General features: G+C 52.3%; 4 protein-coding genes across 4 annotated transcripts; 1 reads left to right on the top strand and 3 right to left on the bottom strand.

The window, feature by feature from the left end:
• The first annotated feature begins 202 nt into the window (after positions 1-202).
• CSUI_009383 (g-patch domain-containing protein) lies at positions 203-6,734 on the top strand. Its single transcript, XM_068069499.1, has 2 exons — positions 203-2,642; positions 3,261-6,734. Exons 1-2 carry the CDS (start codon positions 1,647-1,649, stop codon positions 5,943-5,945), a joined length of 3,681 nt encoding a protein of 1,226 aa, XP_067918528.1. The 5' UTR covers positions 203-1,646; the 3' UTR covers positions 5,946-6,734.
• Positions 6,735-8,049: 1,315 nt separating this feature from the next.
• On the bottom strand, positions 8,050-19,624 carry CSUI_009382 (xpg n-terminal domain-containing protein; the record flags this gene model as incomplete). The annotated part of the gene is made up of 15 exons (XM_068069498.1): positions 19,511-19,624; positions 18,178-18,218; positions 17,817-17,915; positions 17,394-17,458; positions 16,686-16,740; positions 15,845-15,938; positions 14,808-14,855; positions 14,016-14,071; positions 13,590-13,680; positions 13,111-13,281; positions 12,496-12,591; positions 11,591-11,698; positions 10,986-11,480; positions 10,330-10,428; positions 8,050-9,690 (listed from the first exon to the last, which is right to left on the bottom strand). The coding sequence occupies exons 1-15, from the start codon at positions 19,529-19,531 to the stop codon at positions 8,050-8,052; spliced, it is 3,180 nt and encodes a 1,059-aa protein (XP_067918527.1). The 5' UTR covers positions 19,532-19,624.
• Positions 19,625-22,732: 3,108 nt separating this feature from the next.
• CSUI_009381 (spfh domain band 7 family protein) lies at positions 22,733-25,498 on the bottom strand. Its single transcript, XM_068069497.1, has 5 exons — positions 25,252-25,498; positions 24,737-24,996; positions 24,339-24,497; positions 23,362-23,501; positions 22,733-22,856 (listed from the first exon to the last, which is right to left on the bottom strand). The coding sequence occupies exons 2-5, from the start codon at positions 24,986-24,988 to the stop codon at positions 22,814-22,816; spliced, it is 594 nt and encodes a 197-aa protein (XP_067918526.1). The 5' UTR covers positions 24,989-24,996; positions 25,252-25,498; the 3' UTR covers positions 22,733-22,813.
• Positions 25,499-25,836: 338 nt separating this feature from the next.
• Positions 25,837-26,111, bottom strand: CSUI_009380 (uncharacterized protein; the record flags this gene model as incomplete). Its single annotated transcript, XM_068069496.1, has 1 exon — positions 25,837-26,111. A coding segment is annotated over one exon (102 nt), but the record flags the coding sequence as incomplete, so codon positions are not given.
• Between the last annotated feature and the right edge of the window lie 22 nt (positions 26,112-26,133).

Genomic DNA, 26,133 nt, shown 5'->3' with positions numbered 1-26,133 from the left:
GTCAAAGCGCGGGCGTTACAGTCCAGGCCTCGTCCGGTTTAGGGCGGTGCGGTGGCTAGAGTTTCACAACTCCGGCCACCAGGCACGGATGCGCAGGAGTTTTTGCTCGGTCAGTCAAGACCGAGTCGTCTTCTCCGCAGCTTCTGCCAGTGTTCACACGGACACTGTTCGCGTCACTGCCACTTGGCTTGAGCACCGGACCGAGGGAAGGCCTCCAGGTTTCCCGCTGCATGCAACTGTCTCACAACGCTCCCGCACATTCGCCACTTGCTTCAACTGTAGCGCTTCTGCTTCTGCGATTCGCAGCTGGTGGTTGAGATGTCGCGTGTCCGAACAGACCGATAACAGGAGGAAGCTTGCAGTGAGAAGTTCCGCTACAAGCCACTTGGAGCCCTACTTGGCAGTGAAGAACAAACCCGCGACTCTTATGAAAAAGAAGTCGAAGCGGTGTGTCGTTACCATGTCCATTTTTTTTTCGCGTTTCTTGGTAGCCTTCGGCGCGTGCATGACTTCGAGGTGCCGGTCTCTCCTGACGTCCACTCAACTCAGGAGACGATTTAAGCGTCACCGTGAGAGTGAAATTTGGCATTCAGGGTTAGCCGCTGTACTTGGGTGATCGAAGCTTCCTTCACGAACAACGACTTCACGTCTTGCAGGGCCAGAGGATACTAACTGAATGCACTCGGCAGCGCGCACCAGCCTGTTACCGGCTGAGCGGGGACCAGAGCTTCATACTGGTTTTTTGTGTAGGTGGGCCTCCGTTCTCTGTCCTTTTGTCTCTCTTATCAGCATCCTTACGTGACTTCCACCCTGCATTAGCTCCCCCAGTGGTAGGCGTTTTCGTGTCAGGAACCAAGATTTCTTGGTTGTGGCGATTGCTGTCTACGTCGCTTGCGTCCGTCTCTTCCTCGCAGTGTCCTGCCCGACGGTGCTGTTCTCTCTCCTCTCCACTCCGCGGTTTGGGCCTTTGATAGCTTTCTTTCGCCGCTTTCCGCACTTTCGCTAGAATGTCTCCTCGGCCCACTATGAGCCCGTGGTCGCGCTTTTGCTTTTCGATGGCGCTATAGATGCTTCGAAGTCTCGCTCGCGTCCTTCAGTTCTCCGCGTTTCGGGACCGAGCGTGCTCGAAGACTTCGTGCCAGTTTATGAACCACCCGTACGTTTCTGCATGGGTGCTCCTTACTGCTTTATGTGCTACCGGGGCGAAGCGTAAGGTGGTAGGCTTCTGTCTCCATTCACCCACCAAGGCCACAGCTGATAGGCTTTGTCGAAGGCGCCAGTGAGAGGGGCAAGCTGCTGGTAACCATCTTTCCTTTCTCGGGTTAGGACATTTCTCCGAGCTGTTTCACGAAGTTCTATCACGACTTTGCGCTTGCCGCACGGCAATCGTCGTTCCAGTACCGTTGAACCCGAGTCGTGTTGCCACAACTGTGTTTTTCAGGACCGCTTGGAGAATCCCTGCAGCTGCAGGATAGCTTACCTTTCCACCATTCTTTTTTTCCGTCTCCTATTTACTGGTTGAGGTATTAGCTTCCCCTTATTCGCGTATCGCACGTTTCCATGTTTGCTGGTTGAGGTCTTAGCTTCCGGTCATTCGCATATCGCGCGCCTCCATGGTGTCTTTGTGAGCATAGACGACGAAACCCATGAGTACCGAGGACACCTCCCGCCGTCTCCGCTTTGGCGGAGGGTTTTCCTCGTCATCGTCAGCAGCCTCAAGGAAGAAAGAACAAATATACGGAATATTCGCAGATGACGTGGACGAGCAAGATTACGCCGAGCGCCGCCCTGGCTTTCTCCAAGACAGCAGTAGCGATGACGAAGCGAACGGGGATGGGAGGTCCTCCGGCCGCAAGGGCAGAGTTGGCGCGCGGATCGAATTTGTCCGTGGTGGGGTGTGGAAACCGGAGCAACCTGTCGGAGAGGTGAAGAAGGGAGAGGGGTCTGTTGGTTTGAGGAAGAAGAAAAAAACACGGCCAGGTGTGGGGCGTGATGCTGAGGACCAGGAGGAGCACGAGGGTGAGCTTGACACACGAGAAGAAGCCGCTTCTGTGGAGCCATCACTACGAGAGCAGCTTCTGAATGCACAGGTGCTGAAGGAAGTTTTAGGAGACGCGTACGCCTCCAGTGAGGAAGATGAAGAGGGATCGGAGAAGGCGGGAACCAAGGAGGAGGAGGAGGACGAGAGACACGATAACGGCAAAAGTGAAAGTGAGGAGAAAGAGTTTGTTTCAGGGCCTCAGCCTTCGGACCAACCTAAGAACGGCACATCCCCCGATGACAGAAAAGAAAACTCGTCGGAGCCGCAAAAGAAAAGACAGAAGATAGGGGAATCAGAGGATGACACTAGCAGCGAAGATGATTCCTTGTACGAATCTTCTCATAAGTTTAAGTTCACGGAAGCCCAGCTAGGGAAAGGTGAGACGGGAGGACTCGAAGGGGGACACGATGGAGGGGGACGAGAACGCCCGATTGTCCCTGAAAAAAACACGTGGGGCTTCGCGAAAATGGAAAGGACGTATGGTGTAGGATTCAAACTTCTCAAAAAGATGGGATTCAAAGGAGGAGGTCTGGGTCGACATGGTACTGGGGTGGCGAATCCGCTTGAGGTCCGCGTCAGAGAAAAGAATCGTGGTTTGCAGGTGAGCGTTAGTTCAGACGTTCGCTTTCTGCCTAGCGTGCGTGTCGGCGCACGTCTGCGCGATTACCGATGTCTGTGTGTCCTGGTTCGCATATCTCTGTTCGTCTCGTGCACCGTCTATTAGTCGGACACATACGCGAGCCTGTACCTCCATGGATATATACCTGCTTGACTCCGTGGTGTCTGCGGGTGCATCCACACTCCGTCGTGCTTATCGGTCTGCAGTTCTCAACCCTGCAGCTCTTGCTAAGTGAAGGGATTGTGTCCGGTTCTATGTGGTCATATGTGCGATACTGTGGGCATCACCAACGCGTGTGCACGTCTCCTTGAAGTGGCAGAGTAGTAAGCACTTTGCATTTCGCGGGGGCGCGGTGATGCTTTTCCCTGGGACTGTTGAAGTGTGTCCAAGACACAGTTGGCAATCGTGTCTAGCGACGCGGCACATTCGTCCGGATCTGTCTGGTACCTGGGACTGACAGGTGTTGTCCTAGCGCTTGCGCGCCCGATAATTATTTGTATGCGTCACATTGAAAGAGGGGAGTTTCCAACGGGAGTGTGATGACGTGGCTAGAATTGGTTCTGAATAGTCAACAAGTGTGTGCTGAGTGCGGGTCTGCAGGACTCCGGCGAGAAGGTGGGGCGTCCATCGAAGAAGAACGATGGATTGACGGCTCTGGATATTTTGCTGGGGAGGAAACAAGACAAGGACAACGCGGAAACCGCGCTGTCGGATGCGTGGCGCAAAGGTTCCTCAGCGGCTCAGAACAAGTCTTCGATTGAGAAGCGTAAACGAAGGATGGCCAAAACGGCCGCGGAGCTTGCCGCAGAAGGACGACTACAACAGCAGAAATCCAGGGACAAAGTAGCGTCAAAAAGTGTGAGGATCATTGACATGACCGGTCCTGAAGTTCGTCTTATTGAAGACAGAGGTGATCTCAAGAATACGCTTCTTCAGCACAAACTTAGGGTCCGTTCTGAGGGGGGAGACGAAGAAGAGGAAGGCATTCTGACCGCTCTTGCAGAACAGCACGATCGCAAAAAGCCAGGGCCGGCGCCGAATGCCCCTCTCCGAAGTTTACAGATGCAACTGCGGATGGTTATCCGCGAGGTGGAAGATCAGCTTCGACGGGTTGTTGGAGAGAAGAAAGAAGAAGAAGGCTATTTGCTCCAGGAAACAGAGGAGGAAAGTGACGAAGCTTGCAGGGGTGGGTCTGTTGCGGGAGAAGGGGAAGATTCCGCGATCCCTCTGGAGGAAGCTGTGGCTGGCTCGGTGCGGTCTTCACGGACCATGGCGTCCCGAGTAGATCAGATCTATACTCGAATGAGTGAGTTGCGGAACAGACTGGTTAACGAGGGTGTCAGTAAGGGGGGAGATGGAAGCACACTTCGCGGACTGAGAAGGTCGGAAGGAGAGAAGAGGGACAGAGGGGGCGAGAGACCAAGAAGGAGCGAAAGAGACCGTTGGAGCAGATCTAGCAGCAGTCGGAGTAGCAGTGAAAGTAGCCGGGAAGACCGTCGTCGTCGAAGGGAAAACAGGGATACGGTGGACAAAGACAAATCTCGGTCGCGCACCTCCCCGGGTAACTCTTCTCCTCTCAGCGCGGCGTCGTCTCCTTTGCCGGACCCGTTCGGCCTGACTGATGTTCTTTCAACAGCTCAAGATCTTCATGCGCGTTTCCCCTTCGAGTTTCGTCTTCTTCACATCCCTACAATTCTCACTGCCCTTCTTAGGGCTCGTCTACATCGTCATACTAAATCGTGGAACCCTCTCTCCACCTCAGCTGAGAGCAGCTCTGTGTACTCCGTTGTTTTGCCCAGCGCAGTGGGCCGGTTGGTGGGATTTTTTGCATCACTGCAGCAGCAGGAACCGAGCGAGGTCCATGCATTTGCCATGGGGCTTTCGGTAGCAGAGGCTGCCAAGGAGGGTAACAGGGACAAGATATCTGGAAGCTGGGCGCTTCGTTTAGTTTCAGGTCAGGTAGAGGGATCGAAACTGCAGAGCAGGGAGCATCGCAGACACCAGAACAAAGTCACTTTTCCGCTCTCAATGCACGAGCAATCTGGATCTTTGCGATTCATACATCTCCCGATGCGAGTATCTCTGGAGCCCTATCGTTTCGGCAACGAGGCCCTAGAGCACATTCTTTCCTTGGCCCTGCTCGAACAGTTGCGGAGCTCTCTCGTCAACTCGTGGCATCCGGACGGGGATGCGGAAGGGAATACCGGGAAAGATGAAAAACAGGGGGAGTCTTCTACGTCACAGCACGTGTGCGTTGTGACGTTAGTGGAAAGGTGGTTGGGGGCGTTGCCTCCTTCCCTGGGACGACGGCTGGTAGAAGAGGTAGTTCTTCAGAAGCTGTCCAAGGCAGTTGACGCGTGGGAGCCAGCTAAAGCGACCGTTCCAATCCATACGTGGTTACATCCATGGCTTCCTCATTTGAGCGCACACCACCTTCAACTGCTCTCATCGCCTCTTCGAGTCAAGATCGGACACGCTCTAGAGGCGTACTGGAATCCACGGGACCGGAGCGCTGTAAATTTGCTCCTCCCGTGGCAGCATGTGTTTGACACGTACAGCTTTGCCGCCCTCTTGCAGCGTTCAGTCATGCCGAAGCTACATGACCATCTCCTAAACGTACCTATTCGCCCCGACAATCAGCAGCTCGAGGGTCTTCAAGACGTCCTCGTCTGGGCCCCTCTACTACCCGTTGAGATGCTTGTCAATTTGTTTGTCACGGCTTTCTTCCCTCGGTGGCTTCAAGTTCTCAAGGTTTGGTTAAGCTCGACCCATGCGGATTTCAACGAAATTCTCGAGTGGTACTCCGGATGGAAAGATACTCTCCCAGCGGCTTTAGTGGCGCACACGCGTGTGCAAGGGATATTTGTCGAAGCCCTTCAGCTCATGAATTTTGCCTCTGCGGCTCTCGGCTTGCCGATCATTCAGCAGCAGCCAGTAACTCTTGGGGGTATGGGGGGGGTGGTGCCCACGCCACCGAGCAGTGGAGGTATGGAGCCGCCACGTGCCCCCGAGCCTGCAGAACCCACTCCTCCTACCCTACTAGAATATCTGGAGGGCCTGGCCAAAGAGAAGGGTATTCTTTTTAAGCCCAAGGTTGGAAGGGTAGAGGAGGGCAAGCAGGTGTACGCCTATGGCCGAATGAACATGTACGTTAAAGAGAAAATGATCTACGTCAAGGGCAAGGCTGTCCTATCATGGACAGCAGTCGATGTCGATGAGCTTCTCAAGCTTGCGAAAGGCGAGTGGACAACCGTGCCAGGATCTTCGAGGAGAGATACGTCATGAAGGGACGACGGCCCGATCTAGTCTGTGGTTGGTGATGTCTTAATGGTGCGAGTCTGTTGGTCTTCGGTGACGAGCAAGTGCCGCGTGTATTGTAGCTGGTACATCATTACGTCTTGTCGCGAGCAAGCACCGTGTTCCGGCCCGCGCGCGGCGTCTCATCCTCCCCAGGCCCGTATACTGGCGTTCTCGTTCTGGTAGGACAGATTGCGTCTTTGTGAATTTCTCGACTGTCCAGGGAAATGCGAAAAAGTGCATTCCTGTGAAGAGCTTAAGAAGGAAGTCAGGTCAGTTCTGTCGTTCTCTCACGAACCGTTGCCCGTACGGTTGGCCACCAAGTATAGGGTTACGTCCTCGACCGTCAGAAACCACTAGCAGTTCGCTAGACACTGAATTCCGTCTCGTGTCCAATTGTGCGCCGTGGTACTCACTTATTCGCGAGGTTGTGTACCCCTCACCTGTCAGAATTACTTGGATGTTAGTGCAGACAGTGGACAGCGACAGGCAGGAAAGCAGGTGTCTTCGTTTATGCTTGTAGGGCGCATGATCGATGCTCTACAGGCGCGTCGCATCTTGTCATGTATAAAGGCTTGTATTTCACAAGTGTCAGAGAAACAGAAAGCAGCTTGACTTAACCCTCCTCGGGCACGCCAGGCTTATCGAGACTGTCAGGTCCTTTGGTGGAGCGAGCTTTGCCAATGAGAGGCTTAACGTGGAGCTTATCCTGTGCATATACCACGGTAATGCTCCGTGTCGTTATGAATGGGTGGGAGTTAACGGGTATAAATGCCAGTTCATGCCTAATATGTGAGTGTTCCCGGTGTTGCTCGGATGGGGGAAAGCCGTGTAGCTTGTTTCATGGCCGGACTGTGGTGAAGGCTTGCTTCAGAATTTGAACAGGCCGAGGAATCACAAGACAAGCCAGTTAACAAAGTAGGAAGTTTTTGGTTACAGTTAAGAGGTAATGAATAGAGGAACAGCTCGCTGAACAAACGCAAGTGATTTTACTCCCGCTGGAGAAGACTACATTGTACTCTTACTTTCGCACTAAGACATCGCTTGCCTCCTCCGTGCTAGCCAACAACCCTGTTTTCCACAGCTGCACAACTGCACGGGCTTCTTCCAGTCAGTCACACCGGCAGACAAGTTTGGAGCTCGACTGCTGAGAGGAGTGTAGAAGTACAAAACCGGGCAAGTAGACAGCCGCACGAACACTTGCAATACAACCATTGACTCTCCCGGGATAAGCGAAACACGTCAGTAACTGTAATATGAACCGTCATGCACCTCGCTCCTGCAGTATCGGAGGTGGGGACCCCTGAACGGGCGGAACCTGTTCATGGACTGCGCCGGCTGCAACGAGAGACAATTTCTAACAATAGTGTGTTACGCCAGGTAGATATACCCTAAGGTGTGTCAGAAGGAAGACAAATTTGATGTTGCCGAGGTATACAGATTTGCGGAGTCACGCACATAAACACTATGTCAAAGGCGCGCTCTATGGCTCGTGGCCAGGTTCCTCAACCACCGCCTCGAGATCTTTATCCCTGGTGACATGGGAACGAGCTGGGTGCATAATCTACACAAGCAAAGGGGTGGAGAGAGACTTTCGAGGCGCGAAGAGTAACTGAGCTTGTTCACCGAAAATGCAGTAGACTTCCGCCCCTATATGTTCAGTCACTCCAGCCGGGTTCCCCCATAAGAACGACGGGGAACCGGGCTGTACGGTGAGTGCAGGTGTGTGTGGCATACGAACATCTAGGGCGCTCAAGAAACAGAAGGCAGCTGGACTTCTGGCCGGAACGCAGATGAAGCTTCACAACTTCAGGAGCTATCGGAACGACCGGTTTGGAAGTGCCAGGGAGCCGGATTCCTCTGATCATCTGCGACGACTATACTACATACATATGCGAAGAAACGACTATAGTTATCCATACATCTCCGAACAGTCCACTGTTTCGCTCCGACACTTTTCCCACCTGAGCCAGACATGTCGATGCGCGGCTACACTCGGAACCTGTGTAACTGTGGGCTACCTGCTGTGAGGCTTGCAACAGGCCTGGAACGGCCTGGGACATCGTATCGTCAATAACCTGGTTTCAGAAAGTCACCCAGTAGCTCTCTTCTGAGAAGTGAAAGACTTCTGAGCAACAGAGAGAAAAGGGGACGGCGTCTGAGACCGCGAGTCCGCGGAGCTCCCCAAGTTCCAGGAGACGCCACTTGTGGAAGCAGCTTGAAATCCCTCTCCAAACTTTTTACGAGATTTCCGCTTCGAGGTATCGCCTGCGGTGTTCGCGCTGCTGTTGAAGGCGAAAGATGAGAAAACAGAAGACAAGCTAAAAGAAGAAACATCGGAAGGCGAAGACGAAGGACACGAGGATGACGGGAGAGGGGCAGAATCTGACGAAGCTGGAGAATAAGAAAACGCCGGGGAGGGAGGACAGAGTGGAGATGATCGGTCGGCACCGGAGACAGGGGGAGTCGAGCTGAAAGGATTAGAGGCCAACGAGGAAGATGATAAACACGTAGCGGAGAAATCGCCTGGAGTAGACACAGGGTCTGAAGCGGAAAGTGTCGAAGTTGAAGAGATAGACTGTGCTGGGTTCCCAGGGTCTGCTGAACGTGGAGCCATCTCAAGCTCAGATGTTTGAGAGAATGAAGAGAGACGACGAGATCCCACTATATCCGTCTTTTTTTCTCCAGAGACCGATTTGGTTTCTGCGGGATCATATGAGCTAAAACGCGCGAAGTCACTCCCGTCCGTTGTTTTCATCTTCTTGTTCGGCGGCTCCAGTTCCCCAAAACACGTTGTTTGTTCGGAACGAGGAGAAGCATCAGTCGCTGGAGATCTTCTGTCCTCCTCCGAAGCCCGTTCCTGTACCCTGCCATTCGTCGTTCCTGCCCGTATGCGCCGGGTCTCTTTCTGCGAAGAAAGGAATCCGAGCTTGGTTTGTCCCCCGCGTTGTTTTTGTCCTTTGATCAAGACAAGCCGAGTACGCTCTTCTTTTTCTTTCAGAATAATCTGCCCCTGTCCCGTCACATTACGCACCGGCCCAACACTAGCCTTCCCTTGTGCACGGAAACAAGGCACAGAAGATTGTCCGTCCCTTGCTTCGAAGGGTTCTCGCTTGGGTGTCGGCAATGAGGCTGCAGCCTGTTCCAGATTGTTCCGTGTGACATCATTATCGACACCGTCAAGAGCCGTTTGCTCCTTATGTTGATCTGTATCAGTGTAGCAATTCCCGTCTTTACAATCATATTCTGTTGTTTTCCTTACATGTACTTCTTTCTCAGTCTCCACAGCTGTCGTCACCTCCTTAGTTTTGAAATCCTGTCCTGTCTTTCCAACCAAACTGGCGGCTTTCCGGAAGGTCGGAACAACTCCAACAGCCGAACTGGTGGTATCTCGAGACTGGGATACCGCACAAAGCTCTGGTGACGATGTCAGGTTGTTGGACGCCACAAAACGCTCTAGGTCTACGGTGGCTTGGGTTATACCTATACCAGGCTGCCCATTTGTATCAATTCTAGTTATCCTTGCTTCAGTTTCTTCTTGACTGTCTTTTGTCGTCTTCCTTTCTCTTTCCGACTCCACCAGGCATGCCGGGGGGGCTTGAGCAGTCGCTGTCTCTTGCTTCAGCTGCTCGTTTCTGTACCGCCTTGCGGCAGCTAGTGTATGAGACTGGTGGACACGCTGCAACGCCCGAGACCGATATTCCTCAACCAATACTCGCTCTTTGCGATTCAACTGTGCAGAGCACAAAGCAGCGACAAAACTCACAAAACCGAGTACCAGACGGCGGCGGTAAAAAAGCAGCCTCCGCTCAGTGACGAGTACGTGCGTTTTAAAGGCTCTATCTACGAAGGACGACTGGGGGTCACATCTAAACGCGTGATGGATGTAAAGCAAAGCCGAGTCCGTCAGGCCTAACAGCAGCTGTTCTATCTCAACAATAGTTTTTATTAGCAAACCTGAGCACCGTGAGAGGCAGGAGAGAAATGTCAACAAGGCCTCGTCAGGTGTGCTGTAGGGACGGCATCTGCTTGAGTGTGGACCAAAGAAGATAAGCGGGGAGGGTATTGCTCGAAGGCCTCCGACACGTGCCCACGAGTAGAGAGGAAAGAAAAAGAGAAGACAGAAAAAAGCAAGAACCTGTTTGAAACGACCCTGCACGTGGTACCTGCCTCAAGAGAACACACGATGAAGAGAAAGGAACGTCAAGCGCAAGAGCTTGGTGATGTCGCGACATAGCGGGACGAACAGAAGAGTAGTAATTTTATGAAGCTATTCAGCCACCGCGTAGACTTCACACAACAGATTGCTAGCACGAACAGATGCGGTGCGTCACAGGAGGTTCTGATTCTCCGGGCGGAGGCGTGCACTCACGCGGCCGATTCGAGGCTGATGAGTTCGCGGATTGAGGTGGCCCGTTGCAATTGGGTGAAAGTCTGACTGACGGATCCCGACGATCTTTTCTATCTCAGCCTGCAGAACAGAAGAAGATGGCAATAGCGGATGATGAAAGAACGACCGGAGCAGGGCTTGACAAAGGAAAGCAAAGAAAGACAGATTTTATACTGCATTTACGTCAAATATAGTTGCGTACGCGCCTTTCCATGTGTTCTGCGTTTTGGTCCTATACACACATGTATTCCTAGTGACTCAGATAGCGTGCTCGAGTATCTGTAGAAGGCAGTCGTTTCCCATAGCTTCGGAGGTCGCCTCTGCACACCCGGGGCTTAATAGGTAGATAGGTAGACTTGTCTGTATGTTTGGTGCGTCACAGGGAAAAGATGTGTGTGTGTCTGCTTTCACCCTTCCGTCTACTATGAGGCCGGGGTCGCGTACAAACTGAGACACATGCAAAACCATAAGAGGAAGCGACTTCCCACAAGATGTCCCAGCCCCTGGGCCCGCTTTCAAGTACCAAAGTTCAGTACAGGGAGTGGATACAGCCGGCATGAATGAATAAGAAAGGCTCCACAAGTATGCACCACTAGAAACCGCACAGACCAATACGGAAACTCCAAAATAAACGTTACCTCCTTGATACTTCCATCCTCCTCCATGACGGTGCGACCGGTAGTCGTCTCATAAAGGGGCCTATCGTCTTGAACGCCCCCCCGACGATCCTGCTTTTTGTTATCCTTCTTCCTCGTTCCGTCTTCTTCACCTCCTCGCGTGTTCTTCTTTTCTTTATCGTCTCCTTCGAACCGGTCTTCACTTGCCGAAGAGCCTTTAATGGCTTTGTCAACGAGAGCATTTGGGTGCTTGTTCTCCGTATCATCTGTAGAGGAAACACCTCCTTTCGCTTGGTATAGACGTTCACTACCTAACAAGCCCACATCATTTCCCTCTCTGGACTTCTCTTGTCTCGCTTTTTCGAAAAGATGCTGAGAGTATGTTCCTCGAGGCTCCCTAGCCCCCTCGACAGCGACACAAGCAGAGACAACCGAGTCAGTGCGAACGTCGAAGACACGGTGGTGGGTAAAAGCGACCATCGCGGTTTGGTGTCCTTGAAGGACTTCGTCAAATGACTGAGGAAAACACCAGAGGAGAGGTCAAGCATCCCTGTGTATAGAAGCGTTGCTGCGTGTACACATGCATTTGCTCATTGCCCGTTTTGAGTGCGACAGATTAAACGTACCCTAGTAAGTTTCTTCTTCCATTTATTGTCGCTGAAGAGGTAGCGAATGACGCGCTCGAGCGTTCCAAGTTTGTGGATGAATTTGCATGCGGTGTTGACTCCCAAGCCCTGCAAGAAGATCGACAATAAAAAAAACACCCCCGAAGAGTTGAGTGAGGCGGGCATGAATCACAGTTGGGATAGAACACGCTTTTTCCTCTCCTCCAGTTCAGCAGTCAATGTCTCTTATACATTTCTCTCTTTGGTTGCTATCGTTGAGTACTGTCATTTGAGTCCACTTTCTTTGCTTTAAACACGATGGGTAGCTTTTTCTGTTTCTTTCCCTTAATCTGTATGGAAAATTTGAGGAGCTTACAGACGAGCTGTAGGCAAACTGAACAGACAGAAATCGTCCCTGGCTGCAGAAGAATGTGACCTCGGATGGACCCCTGGAATCACGGCCATGCACTTCTGTTCAGCACTCTTGATTCTTCTGTCTTTGTCCGCGCAACTCAGTGTATGTACAGCAACTACTGCACGCCGCCGCTGCACCGTTTTGTAAGGGGGAGTAAAGGCTTTGGAAGGAAAGTAAAATAAGCTTACAGCGTCGGATTGTAACATTGACAGGGACGGATTCGGGTCTCCAGGATGTATCAGGTCACGCTGGGCAAGGTGCCTCATTGTGTTCCTCCGACTAGTGACGACAAACTGGAATCTACTACTCCACACGGGAGTGTTTCTCAGCCGGCTTGTGCAGCCCGATATTCTTTCGCAGCCAAAATGCTAGTAACTCAGCTTGAGATAGAACTCCCTCTTGAGCCTGCTGCTCCACTCAACGAGGGAGTCGTGCGAGGCCAATCCCTTGTGAGAGCACCTTGTGCTCTCTGAGTGGATTAGATTTGAGGGAGTGGACCCCCAGGGCTTACGTGGATGTGAACATCATGCGTATAGTCGCATCCTCCCAGTACGCACATCGCTGTGAACATCTCCTGGGTAAAGGCTCTCAGGCACTCGAGCTGACCCTACACCAACAGCAGCACCGATCCCAGCACAAAGGGTTACTGACGAGGTCCTGACGCAGCGGTTTGTGCGAAAAGCTGCGCCAGCATCAGGATATGGTAATGTTGTCGACGTTTGTTGGAGCTTCACCCCTGTGAGAAGCTAGTTCCTGAGTGATCGAGAGACGAGCGTAAATCGTACTGTCACACCCGGTAAAACGCCTTCGCAGAGCCAGCTTCGTTCGCACTCAGCGTCCGCCCACCTTGAGACCAACGACTGCCACTTCTGAGGGTATTCCCGTGCGAAGTTCTTCAGTCAACCTCCCAGCGCACGCGACCGTTATACCGTTAAATGGAGCATTTGCATGCAGCACTAAGCTATGCGGGAGATATGTTACAGTACTTGTGCACTTCTCTCATAGCCCTTGCTCTTGGGGATGGAAATAAACGCATCCGCTTTCCGGTATGATAGTGAAGATCCTGTTGACGCTAGCAGAGCTGTAGGCGCTTGGCGCGCCCCAAGATGTTTCTAAGGAGACGTACGAGCGAGCCTGCGGTGCCCGGGGCGTCACGTGCAACGGAAGAAGCTGGACAGCTTTGACCGTTTTTGAGAGGCAGATGAAGCCTCTCGCAGTTGCCTTCTTTGTCGAGTTTGAACAACACCTCGAGACAGCCGTGAGCGAGAAGATCGCTGTCCTCTGACACGGCGGCAGCCTGCGGCAGTACAAAACGAACAAGCAGACAGGCAGAAGTCTGTGCCAACAAAACGAGGCGCCTGACCGGAGCCACAATTCCTACAGTCGCAGCTCAAGTGTTCGCACCCACGCATGCATAGAGGTAACGTGAACGATCACCTCCTGTCTCCGTTTCTCTTACAAAGGCAAGTTCGAAATCCCATGCACACTCCCGTCCCGTCCATGCAGCTATTTTAGCTTGGGAAGCATGTGGGGTACTACTGCCAACACGTGTCGCTCGTCGACATCCCTCCACCGCTGATCAAATCTTGACTCGCGACACCTTACATAAGGTGTCGCGAGCTTGGCTTGCGTTCCAGAGTGGTGACTTGTTGTCGCTTTGAGCTGCGACGAAGCCGGCCGAACTTGCGAAAGGAGTCTGCAAGGAACACGTGAATGAGTATTTGTCCAAGTGGCAATCAGGAGTCGTACACGACATGCCCTAGACTCATCAGCAGCGGAAAGGCATTCACTGTGTGAGTGCCCCCAGGCACTAGTCTCACAGGGCATGCGAAGAGATCTACTCTTCTTGAGCAGTTTCTAGTAAACGCTTTTTCCTGTTTTCTGTCACAAACGGGTAGATGCAGAAGGTGGTGCAAGCGAGTCATCCCAGGGGGAATGAATCATCACACGGGCACGAGAAAGGTAGAGAGGGTCTTTCCTACGATTCGGCCAAGGCGGGTGAGAAACGCTAGTTGAGCGTCCGCTTCGTACGGTGCCACAAGGAATGGCACACCCAGCAGTCGGCAAGCAGCTATAACGGAATCGACCTGAAAAAAGCGCCAAACGGAAGACCAAGATGCCAACAACGTCGTTGAGAATTCTTCGCCTTTCGTCCTGTGCACCCCCTCAGAAGTACCAGGCAGTTACAGAAGGGAGAGCTCTCCATGCAGACTGGAGAAAAAGAAACAAAAGAGAGCTAGGTGTTCTCGAGCCCTCTTCAAACTATTCCTCAATTGATGCAGTTGGTACAGCATCCATAGCCTTATTGGGTTAAGCTGTGCATCGCTTCACCATAAGGCTGACATGCTACGCTCTGGAGATACAAGTAACATGACACATCATCGCCAGGAACGCAGGATCGGCATAAAGAAAAAAAAGGCGCACGATTGCCAAAGAACTGGCTGGCGAGAGTCAACTAAAGAGTCTTTCCCTTCGCTAATGTCGGGTTCTCTGATCTACAGGCCACGAGAAATTTCAGTGGCCTTCCACATGACACACGTTGAATCGTGTCCGCAGCGGGGAACTGAGTAGTGTTCACTCGACTGGGGGTGCTAAGAGAATGAGACTGGAAACATCAGGAAAATGAAGAGCAAGCAGATTAGCGATTTGCGGGAATTGACTGATTGTCTCAGTCCAGGGCAGAAGGGAAGAAAACTGGAGCCCTGAGAATGGGCGACCCCGCTACCGTAGACGAAAGAAGACTAGTCCAGTTAACATCGCCACTGCCTGACCGCAAGGTCATGATGATGAATGCACAAGCGTCGGTCGATGTCGTCTTCTCACCATGTCAGAGGAGATAGAGACGCTTTGTGAGCACTTAGTGAGGAGCTCCTGCAGGAGAGCAAACAGAAACTCAACCAGACTGCAAGTACTATCACCAAGGGAATCAAGAGAACCAGTCTGGCGCGCTGTTCGTGACACTGTGGTTGCTGGCTACAAGCTACTCGCTGGCAATACTGAGCTCACACGCCCCCGGAGACACTCCTATCAAAGGTGGTGTGCAGTAGCCCTCGTAGACTCGCTATCCTAAGGAGTTGATATTTCTTCGTGTCAGAAGCCGAGATTGAGGTGTCTTGCTAAGCGACTTGGGTGACTGCACAGTGACGGAGTAGATGCCAGCTAGAGACGAGTTCCACGGGGGTCTCTAAGAAACTTATCTGCGGAAATTGGCACACGAATCATCTGCGGAATACGTTTTCTCAACGTGCCACCCTCCTAGGACCCGTCCAAGACTGCTGCCTCCGTCTGCAAGAGGGAGTGTATCTTCATAGCAGTACGGGTAGCTGGGGGTGGGTGGGGGTGCAGATCCGCAGAACCACGGGGGCCCGCGGCAGAGTCAGCACAGTAGCGGAAACTCACGGGGTACTCTATGTCCCGACAGCACAGTCAGTGAATATGTCTCAACATCGGAAGGAAAATCGGCATTGCTAGTTCCCCAATGACCGAAACCAGAATACCAGCGAGAGAAGGCGCATAGCAGAGAGGGTCACCGACGCCGGGGTTTCAGATACCAGATGTTGCGGCTGGGCATGAAGCCGGATTAGTCATGCACGGTGTCCGACAGGCGCCCGTCCCCGCCCGGCCCCGAGAGAAACTACAGAAGCACCAAGAAACGATATCTCAAGATCCTTTCGGACCCACATGAAGGAATGAGTGCAAGCACTGGGATTTTATGCATACACTGGAAACTACACGAGAATATGTATCTCCTACCCAGATACGGAAGAAGATTCAGAGCCATCCAGTCCTCCTATCCATACACCAAGTTACAAACTCGTACATACAAACTCAACAAGAAAACGAATGACGGCTGTGCCTACGCGATCGTCCACGGGCGGTTTCTGTCCGCGTCGCCTGGCCTCTTCGTTTTTCTTGAGGAGAGTCCGTGCCTCCTCGGCTGCCTTCGCCCGTAGCCTGCCCGCAAACAACGGAACCATGGACCACAGCGTGGATTTTACGACGCATGGGCACAGATTTCAAGAGCAGCTCATGCCAATCCTACTTTCAAGAAGAAGTCCGGCCGTTTTGTGCGTAGTTTGCCAAGGGTTCCGCTGTTTCAGAAGGGAGGACAGCCGCTGAGACGAAACGCGTTGTCGTGTGCCATCTTTTGCTTCATAAACGCAGCGGGCGAATGCGCGGATACGGTTGGGCTGCTGTGGTGGAGCTATACGGGCGCAGTGGTCAGGGCCAGCTGTTCGGACGACGCCCTTCACGTATCCCCCCCCGGTGCATGTGGTTCGTGCCTATGATTTTCAAGTGGCTCCGCACAAAGTATGTGTCCGTCGAAGAGGTCCAATGACCGCTCTGACCTCTCTAACACTCTCAATACTTCATATAGGTCAAGTAGTAAAAGCGATTCCCTCTCTCCAGACGCCGAGGAAAGAAGGGCGAAGCGGGTGACGACACGTGACTGCTTTCAACAAAATGTTTCACTCTTCCGTTGCTTCCGCTATAGCCTCTCCCCCACAGACGGCATTGCACATCAGCTACACACTTTGAGTTTACTTCTACACCGAAGGGAGCTGACGGACTATCACAAGCAGAAAAGTGCTTCGCAGACACGAAGACAAAGAATCAGAGTAACTGGAAACCCTGGCGAAAAGCAACGCTGCAGTTCGAGACAGGTGCATTCTGAGAGTAGGCAGTCATGGAAAGACTCACTGTCGCCTTTTCTCATCTTCGGCCTCTTTCGCCGGAATCTTAGCGCCGTCAAAGACTGAGAGACACGAAAAAAATCGCAGGGGGCGAGCGACCAAGCGTGTAAAACGACAATTAGCAAACGATACCAAGCAAAAAGATACAAGAGACGGCGTGTTGCTGCAAAATCCCATCCCAGTACACTAACTAGGGAGGAGGCAGCGGAAGCTAGTAACACTCCTTTTCTGAGAAGACACTTTTGGATCCACGAAAATACCACCTGTAAAGACTTCAGCAGCTGCTTCGAACACTTCGTCAGCGCGCACGAACAGAGCCATTGCTCCTAGCCGGGAAGGGGAGTAAACCGAACCGACTGACCCGAGCTTACATTCGAGAGTACTGACTCGAATCATAATATTCTGTTCACAACCCTTCGCCAAGAAAGGAACAGCGACCGGGCGAGCTCTTCAACGTAGACGTTGTAAAAGTAAACAGCGCTGCTACTAGCGCAAGGACAACCCAGGGATAAAACAAAATTAGGCGAGGTGAATAGGAAAGGGAAAAGCGCAGCGAATCGGATTCCAAACAACACACAAAAAAAGGGGGAGGAGCAAAACCACAGGCGCAAGAGCAGGAGCCGGTTACTTTCCGCTCTTGCTCAAAGGGGGGTTCTTTGTAGCCGTAGAGGCGGCCAGCAGTCTTCCTTCAGACGACAGGCTTCTGAAATCTTACCGAGGAGAGGCTCAACGCGGTGATACTTGAAGAGCATGATCATGTGAATGATGAAGCGTAAGAACCTGATTGGGGCAACGCAGCACCAAGGCAAAGAAGTTATAGAGCCGGTCGGGCCCAATAAACCGACCCGACGTGCTCTTCGAAAAAAGAACTGTGAGAAAGCAGAGAAGTCCCCCGTGGTTAGCTCTCTTTTATATACCAGGGGCTGGGCTTCACTCGCCTCTAGGACCCGAAAATGAAGGAGAGACGTTCAGAATTCTCTCGGCGTTTTCGTTTGAAGAAGACACGTAGGTCTCCTTGTCACTCTATGAGCATACATGCAGTTTGCACCACAGGAGATGGCGTCTCTTTCCTGAAGGATGAGAGGCCAGCGGGCTCTATCCGGTCGGCTATGCATCAAAATAATACTTCCATTCTTACTTGTCCGTCTCCTCCCCTTTCAGCAGTTCAATTGCACAGGCGATCGCGCCTCTATGCATCCATCCCATGGCATCGACTCCGACCGTCATACCTGCCCATCTGAAGGCGCACAAAAACACGGAACAGAGTTCCGGGGTCGAGAATGAATTGATGAATGCCCGAGAGGGCGACGGGAAGAACAAGCGCTGAGAAGTCCATACATTCTGCGACCCAGCTTTCCTGGAAAAAGGTGAATGCTGGCGGGCACCCACGGACCAAAGTGGGCTTCTTCGGACAACCCGAAGCTCCGGAGAGATCTGAGACACACTCAGCCAAGGCAGGACAGACTGAGGCAAGGGATCGACACTTCTTTCTTTCTTACTCGCTGATATGTGCCGGGCGCGTGAGGGGCTTCAAGAATTTCTGTGACGAGAAAGACAAAAACCAGAGACAGCAAGCATTGTGAAACAGATCGAGGAGTGTTGAGGGGACAATGGAGCTTCGTAACTGGGCACTGGGAGAACTGCGCGAAGGGAGTATGACGACTGATCATTCCTTCATTGCGACGGCCTTATTTGCAGCACCAGTGTGCCTAGGTATGTCGGGAGAGCCGAGAGTGTGACGGACAAAACCGGGAAAAAACTGCGTGCCAGCCGTGTATGGCGTGAGATGAGTGAGCGAAGCGCGTAGCAAAATTTCTGTTCTTCGTCTCCTCATCAACGAAGAGAAAGACCTAGAAAAGTTACACATGCTTTTTGGACTTTCGAGCCAACAGCGCATCAGAGGACGAACAAAGCAGATAGACCACAACAGGAGGAACAACATGTCAGATGAAACAGAACGCCACAAGAAGAAGCAGCGCTTGGTTTTATGGGATGGCATCGCCCTTTCTGGAAAGAAAGGAAAGCTATTCATGGAAGCCAAGAACACACACCAGAGGAAAGTCAAATGGGCAACCAGAGTTCGCGAGGACCTCAAGTGAGGCAAGAAATGAGACAGAAAAGAAAGACCCCGGGTGAAGGCAAGGAAGAACCTTCGCTTAAGAGACAAGGAGCAAGACATAGTTATCCATGGTTCCCTCATTGCCTATCCCTCCGTAACAATCTTTTGTCGTTCTACTTCTCCAGAGACCTCTGGTAGTCGGCCTGACGTCTTCTCAGTCATCGACCCGGCAAGCAACTACAACAGACACGGGGGATGCCTATACAAGAGTTTGCACCCGAGATCGACAATACTGATCTGTGACAACGTACTGAATGATTACGGACAGATGGAGTGATAGACTGAGCACCAGGCAACTACCGATACAAGAGGTAGCACTTAGTAAAGAAGCGGGTCGGAAGAAGATGCCTTTGAAAGCTGGTGGACCAAACGGGGGCAAAGCTGGGCAGTAGGTGTAACCACATTCGCTCGTGCGGAAAAAACAGACACAGAGAACTGACTCAGTTCTTTCCCACGAGTCATGAGCATACGAGGATAAAAGGCGGAGTAACAACACTTGCACCGCCGCTGTTTCGAAGGTGTGCATACATACAGAGAATAAACAGAAAACAGATATCTGCGGCAGGCTGTCCATGCTGGTTCCGTCCCCACGCCCAACTTTCCTCCCACACGTATACGCACTCTGCACAAAGGAAACTGAGGTAGGGCCATGACGCCGAGCGAGAAGGCAAAGGACAAAAAGCATGAAGAAGTGATAGAGAAAAGACCCTTACCAAGAGATTCTGGATTCCCATAGTGCAAGTGTTTGGGCTGCGAGGCGTCCGCTCTGGAGTCGACTCTGCGCCTTTCTCTTTCTCTGTCGGTAATGTGTGGCTCCCCCCTTCTTAGAAGACACACATATGCGGAAAGCGTCCCCCTTCCTATGTGAAAAGCCCAAGAGACGTCCGACTTCCTCTCGCACATGGAACCTTTGGAATCGCTGCCCTCTGAGACCACTGAAGCAGGAGGAGTCCAAGAAGACTACGTAAAAGAAGCGACGAAAAAGAAAAACATGGAGCTACCAACGGATGTCCACAAGAGCCAGCAGATCACTAGGTCAGCCCAGAGCTGACAAGGAACACGAAAATGACGGGGGGTTGACCGGTACAATTCTCCATTCAGGCTCCGAGAAGAAACAGACGAGTTTCCCACTCATGAGCCCAGTTCTCCTGCCTCTCATCTGCTGTAAAGATAGGAAACAGAGAAGCCGGAGGGTCACAAACCAAGGCTCTCAGCATGCCACAAGGGAGCGGCGCGCTCACGGAAAAACAGGGCCCACTTCGCCGAGGAGCGCTGCCAGCACTTGAAGTAGTGAGAGTGCGAACGGCTCTCGTCACTTCCTCGTATATTGGAAAGCAGCGGCAGCGCTTGCGCCCCGAGCACGTGGACGCTGCAGCCGGTGTATAATGACAAAAGAACGTGGCTCCAGCCGAGTGATATGTACAGTGCCTATGGGACGTAAGTCTCGAATAACGAACTAAGTTTTTCGACAAGGTCAAGGACTGGACAAGATCAGCTGTAGTGACTCAGCTGTTAGGAAGACAACTCCGGATGAAGCAAGGAAAGCGACCAACCCTAAATTCAAAGGGGGGACGTGCAAAGAAAAAATCGCCCGGACAATCCATACACATTGTCCCAGACTGCGCCCGCAGCCGACAACTGATGAGGCTTGGACCGAGAGGAGAGGGACTAGACGGTCGTAGACTGCTTTTACAACAATAGACAACAGAAACGTACTTCGCGATAAGACAGGTGCCAACAAGACAGGGAAGCAAAAAGGAAAAGAGACATTGTCTGTGCTTGGCTTGTCGTCGGCTGCCCTCCTTTGGAAGACATCGACCGCCTCGCATGCACACCACCCTTTTCCGCATGCAAACTGTTAAAGAGAACTAGTATCTTGAGCGCGCTTGCCATCAATGCATACCTCTGGGACTTCGAAATAAAAAATCAAAAATAGGAATCACCATTGAAGAAAGCCGGAGGTTCACAGGTCAAATTCCGGCAGCTACTCCTCGTGTGCTGGTGATGCATGCATGCAACCCGACAATCGCCGCCCTCCACAAATGCAAACGTAGCCGAAGCGGATGCCAGTGGGTCCATACAGATCCGGCGGAGCGCTACAAGATTGAACTTCATCGTCTTGCGTCTTAGTCCAAACCTTTTCATTGAGAAGTGGAAGCAAACGGCAATACTGCGAAGGCCAATTCTACCTACTACGAGCTGACCAAGTTAAGATCGCGTGTCTCCTCCTCAAGCGGCCTCTCGGCTGCCAGGTGGCACTCGATATCCGCTGAAGCGAAAAACCAGGAAGTTCGAATACGAACCCTCCTACTACCATTTTGGCCCTGGTCTCAGCCAGGTGCGAACTGGGGGGTGGGGGAAAGCACTGTCGTCCTTAGGACCATTCCCCGCCGCAGCACCTCATCGGCGCAGTGACAAGCGAAATGCTGCAGGAAGCACTGCGTCATCTTTAGTAAGACATTCTTGATCCTATTCCTCCTCTTTTTCAGACAAATGGCTGTATACACGCGAAGCCGAACCTATGTTCGCGTTGTGATTCCGACTAGTGGGAGTGGATGTAGTCAAGGAACTGCAGTGGAAGCAGGGAGTATCCTAGTGTTTAGACACCCTCCTGGTGCACTCCTGGAAGCAGCGGCATTTGGCGCGTAACAAGGCTCGCCAGTGCACCGTTCCCAGAGACTGGAACACTCTCAATTCAGAATTTTACGCCCCGGTGTCCTGTCGCTGGTCGCAACACTTCCGCCGAGCGGCAGCTCAGACGAACAACCCTGGTCATGATTTGCTCTGCAGCATCCAGCAAACCAAGTGTGAACAGTCCGGAGAGGCAACAGATGCCTATTCCGCTGTGCACACACATGTCCAAGAGTAGTCTCCCAAGTGTGTTAAATTACCTGGGGGCCCTCAACTACAGGTCATGACGGGGCACCTTCGGTGAGTGTCCATTATCACCAGGTGAATGTGCTCAGTCCACATCCAGAATAAAGCGAACAGGTCAAGGAGGCGAGGCGAAACAGAAAAGCAGAACCAGAGAAGGCTGCGTCATTCATAAAAAGTACATCCCGATCTCCAGGCCGCTCGTGTTCGTTCTCCAGATCAACGATCTCGCACACCTGTGCGAGGGGCGAAGGGCAGAGCGGTCGGTGAGGCTTCACAGCAATAGCAATGGGCCTGCCCACAGCGGGAGCTCTTTCACTCTGCTCCGAGACACTCAAGGGCAATGAGACACGAGCAAGCGCTCGTGAAGCGCTTGCTGACAACCTCGTAACCCCGAAATCGATCTGGCATCTTTTCAGGACTGGTCCCCCCACACACGCTCCCTTTTACGTAGTACCTTCCTTCCCCGGCGGCGGTATCCTTTCACTGAGGTTTCCACTGCTACAACGTTCCTCACCATTTTTGCCACCCAAACACTCCTCTATTTGTGGACTACTGAAAATCTGCCAGCGGCTCCATAAGGAAACGTGCCTAAAAAAAGACCGAAACCTTAGAATGTTGCAGCGAAACGTCGGAAGGTTACGGGTCGAACCTATACCTTCGGGAGCGAACTGACCACGGGCACCACCTAACGATTTACACGAGACAGAAAAAAGAAGACGAAGAAAAGCGAACCAACAGGAAGGAAAGCAAATTAACGGAGTGCTGAGAAAACAGAGAAAAGCAGACTAGATAAACAAGGAATACAGGGATTCTGATTTTACCGAAATGGGCCGAAAGCGCAGAACGCATGGCTCGTTTGATCTGCAATAGCAAGGGCTGACGTCGTCAACACACGAGGCAGAAATGCCAACAAAAAAAAAGCCTCCGCCCGTAGCGTGCGCACATTCACACTTGTGTGAATGTCCATACACATACATACGTAGACGTGATGAAGCGCGCACAAATCCCAGAGATGCCCGGTAGATGGACAGAGGAGAAACTGACGCGCACGCCGGACCACGAACACGATGAAGACGTTGAACGGGAAAGATGAGCTTCGGCTTGTGGTTTCCTCCAACCAAATTGTTCAACTAGCAATCTCATTTCCCGCCAAAGTCAGCGACGCCATCTTTGAAATCTTTGCTGAGAAACACACGCACCATCGAGTGAGTCCAACACACCGAGAGCGAACATTGAGGTTCATTCCCGTTCGAACCCTGCTTTCTTTCCAGAGTGTGCTTCATCGACTTCCCGATCAAAAGAGCGCTTACCGCTGTGTGTTACCTTCTTTGCTCTAAGGGTTCCCTGAATGAACGAGCCTCGCTTCTCGACACGACTTGTCTCCGAACCCGATCCAGTAGTTGGGCTTTTGGGACCCCTCCAGTGGCATTAGTTCTACGTGGACACATTCGGGCTCTACTGTATCTACAGTTGGCACTGACACACTCAGATACTAGACACCTACTTGCAAAATCTGGCTTCACGGCCTCGCCTGGGCAGCACCGCAGATTACTTGAAAGCGTAAACACCCAGGCTGCAGATTCTCAACTGGGACGACAAGGACACGTCATCGACAGACACTGTTTGAGACAGAAAGAGTTCTCTCTTTGAATCGATGAACATGGGTGGTCGTCCCCGAAAAACTTACCCCATAAGGTTAAGAAGAAGGCTCTCGGAATTAAGCATCACTCGGTTCGAGGACTTGCTGATCGTGTTCGCCACTTCTCGAGCAGTGTCAATACGTCGCAGCTCAAGGAAAGCAGGGTTCGTCTTGATGGCATTCCCAATCTGAGAGCAGATCCAGAAAGTCGTAGGGACTCAGCGTAGCGTGAACCACTACCTTCCTCATGCGCACTTAATACACCCATGGACTGGAGCAGGTAAGTTAACTGACGGCACCGTGGAAGAGTCTTTACGCATACGGACTCGGATGACGACCGGCTCATACCAGGTGTGGGTAAGACGGAGCAATCTATTTTCGCGAGCACCGCATGAAAGAGTTCACCTACAACGTACGCGTAGGCTCAACCACGAAATTCACTGTGAGTACAACGGTAGTCTGTCGCATCCTCAACGAGCGACCGCGAAAGGGTACAAACGCTTGCAGGTGTTACTCGGACGGCATACTACTTTTAAGGCCCCTCCCACGCATAGAGGTAGAAAGAAGCTACCATGTCCGCCGTACAAAGCCTAGTTAGGCACGGGTGTGGTCGACGCTGGGAATTTGGTTACCCTTCTTCGTATGCCACCGGCAAGCGGTGAATAGAGAACGAGCACCTCGAAACAACTTCGGCTAACGCGGTGTCTGGAGCAAATTCATCTAGCCAATAGAGGAGGGAGCTGGCAGCTAAACAATCATACAGCCAATTCTGAATGGCTCCGTCGAGCTGCACGGGCGCGTGCGACGCATGCGCCCGACCATACCATCCGTGGGAAAACTGGGTAGACCGACCAAAGCGCGCACGAATGCAGCTAAATCCATGGCTCACTGCTACGGCGCGACACCTGCTTAGCCGACACGACCAAAAGTCTGGCACGCAAACGCGCAATCGCGTACGGACAGAAGAGCAGGCGCCAAAAGATGACACCCCGGAGAAACGGCCTCCTCCGACAGGGGGAGCTTACCAGTTTCGCGGCCTCTGCCTCTCCCTGTGCCTTGATAATAGTGCTCTTCTTCTCCTCTAAAGCTCGTAGGACAATGTATTTGCCCCTCTCGGCTTGTTGCTGAGCGACTTGCTTCGCCTCCACGGCTTTTTCGTACTCGGGACCGAAACTCAGGTGTGTCTGCAACAGAGGAACGGGCACAGGAGACAAAGGTCCGTACGCAGGCGACCGTGTTCTTTTCGATGCGCTTTTCAGCAGATTGCTATCCTGCACCGTGTGCATGCGGAAGGTTCCAATGAACACGAGTGCCTCTCCTAGAAGTCAGATACACAAACCGCATGTCTCCTGTGTTTCACTTGCAAGTGCTCCTTGTAGAAAGGCCGAGATGGCCCCGCACACGAACGCACATCACTACTCACCAAAGAGACATCATCAAGAAGGATGTTGAAGTCTTTCGCACGCTCCACCAGCTGGTCGCGGACCGCCCGACTGACAACTTCTCTCTGAGTGATAAGCTGAGACGCATTGAACTGGGCTACCACGCTTTTCAGGACCTCGTTGATGATCGATGGAAGGACCTTCTCATCATATTCTTTCCCCAAGAGTCGGTACACCGTGGGCAGCTTAGGCACGTCGGGGCGACACAGCACACGACAGGTAATATTGACCATCTGCAGATCTGACAAGACATACCAGATGAGAAGCAGGAGAACACAGGCCGGGCGAACTAAGTTCATATAAGGAAGAGAAAAACCGCGGAGTCGTGTTCAGTGAAGATCTAATGAAGCCACGAAACTGCAAAGAAGAAGTGAAGGTATAGGCAAACTCTTTTCGAAGTCGTCGAGTCTTTCGCCGGCCATAGCACCGAGTACATGAAGCCACCATGCATCAAACTACTGAGAGGAGCGGAAGGCAAGACGGGAAGAGACCGTACCTCTAGATCCAGAGAGAGAGACGAGAGTCCGGGGCTTTGTACGGACGTCATATATAATGGGACGCTCGACAAACGGAACGCAGAAGTGAGTCCCTTCGGTGTACACGCGATCTAGAACTCCGTAGAGACGGTTGTAAATGATAGCCCTGTGTCCTGGCTCGACTGTGGAAGAAAAACAGAAGTAGCCAAGACAAGACAAATCTGAAGGACATCGGAGTCACTCCAACAGAACTCTCGGTGCCTGTTAACATCCTCACTGCAGGAGAGGGCACCTGTCTTCGAGAGTCATTTCGACGTCTTTTCCTCGCGTTCTCTCTGGCTTCTGACCCCACAGAGTCCGGAACCCCCACTGACACCAGAAGGCGCCGGCATACACGTGGAAGAAAGATAACATCTTTAGTTCACTGGCGAATGATCCTCCGCCTGAAACCTCAGCGTTCCTCCTGACCGCACTGCAAGATGTGTCCTGCAGCCCGTTCTCAAACCCAAAGCGAATCGCCCACCAAGAAAGCAGAGCCTGACAGAAAATAGTGAAGGTGTCCGTGTGTCCTGGAGACAGACACGCTGCACCAGTCCCGTTCGTTCCTCTCAACTCCCGTGACCTCTTCGATTCTTGGTCTAGTTTGTTCCGTTAACCCAGAACACAAATGCGCTTCCACGTGGAAGAAACATGACACGCTGCCGCGTGAGAGCCGTGGCCAACATAACCACACATGTCGCCCTTGACCTCCTCGCCACTCACACACACCCCACACTCCTAACACGAGCGAGCATTCGTAACCTGTTCCCCTATTACAGTCGTCTCAGTAGGACGCGACACAACCACGAGAGTTATACATACTGCTGCAAAAGAACGACACCCACCAAGTCCTCAGTGAATTC

Source organism: Cystoisospora suis, assembly GCF_002600585.1.
Source record: "Cystoisospora suis strain Wien I chromosome Unknown contig_5585, whole genome shotgun sequence".
Lineage (NCBI taxonomy): Eukaryota > Apicomplexa > Conoidasida > Eucoccidiorida > Sarcocystidae > Cystoisospora > Cystoisospora suis.
The sequence above is the reverse complement of the archived record's forward strand: the minus strand, read 5'-3'. Positions and strand labels throughout refer to the sequence as shown.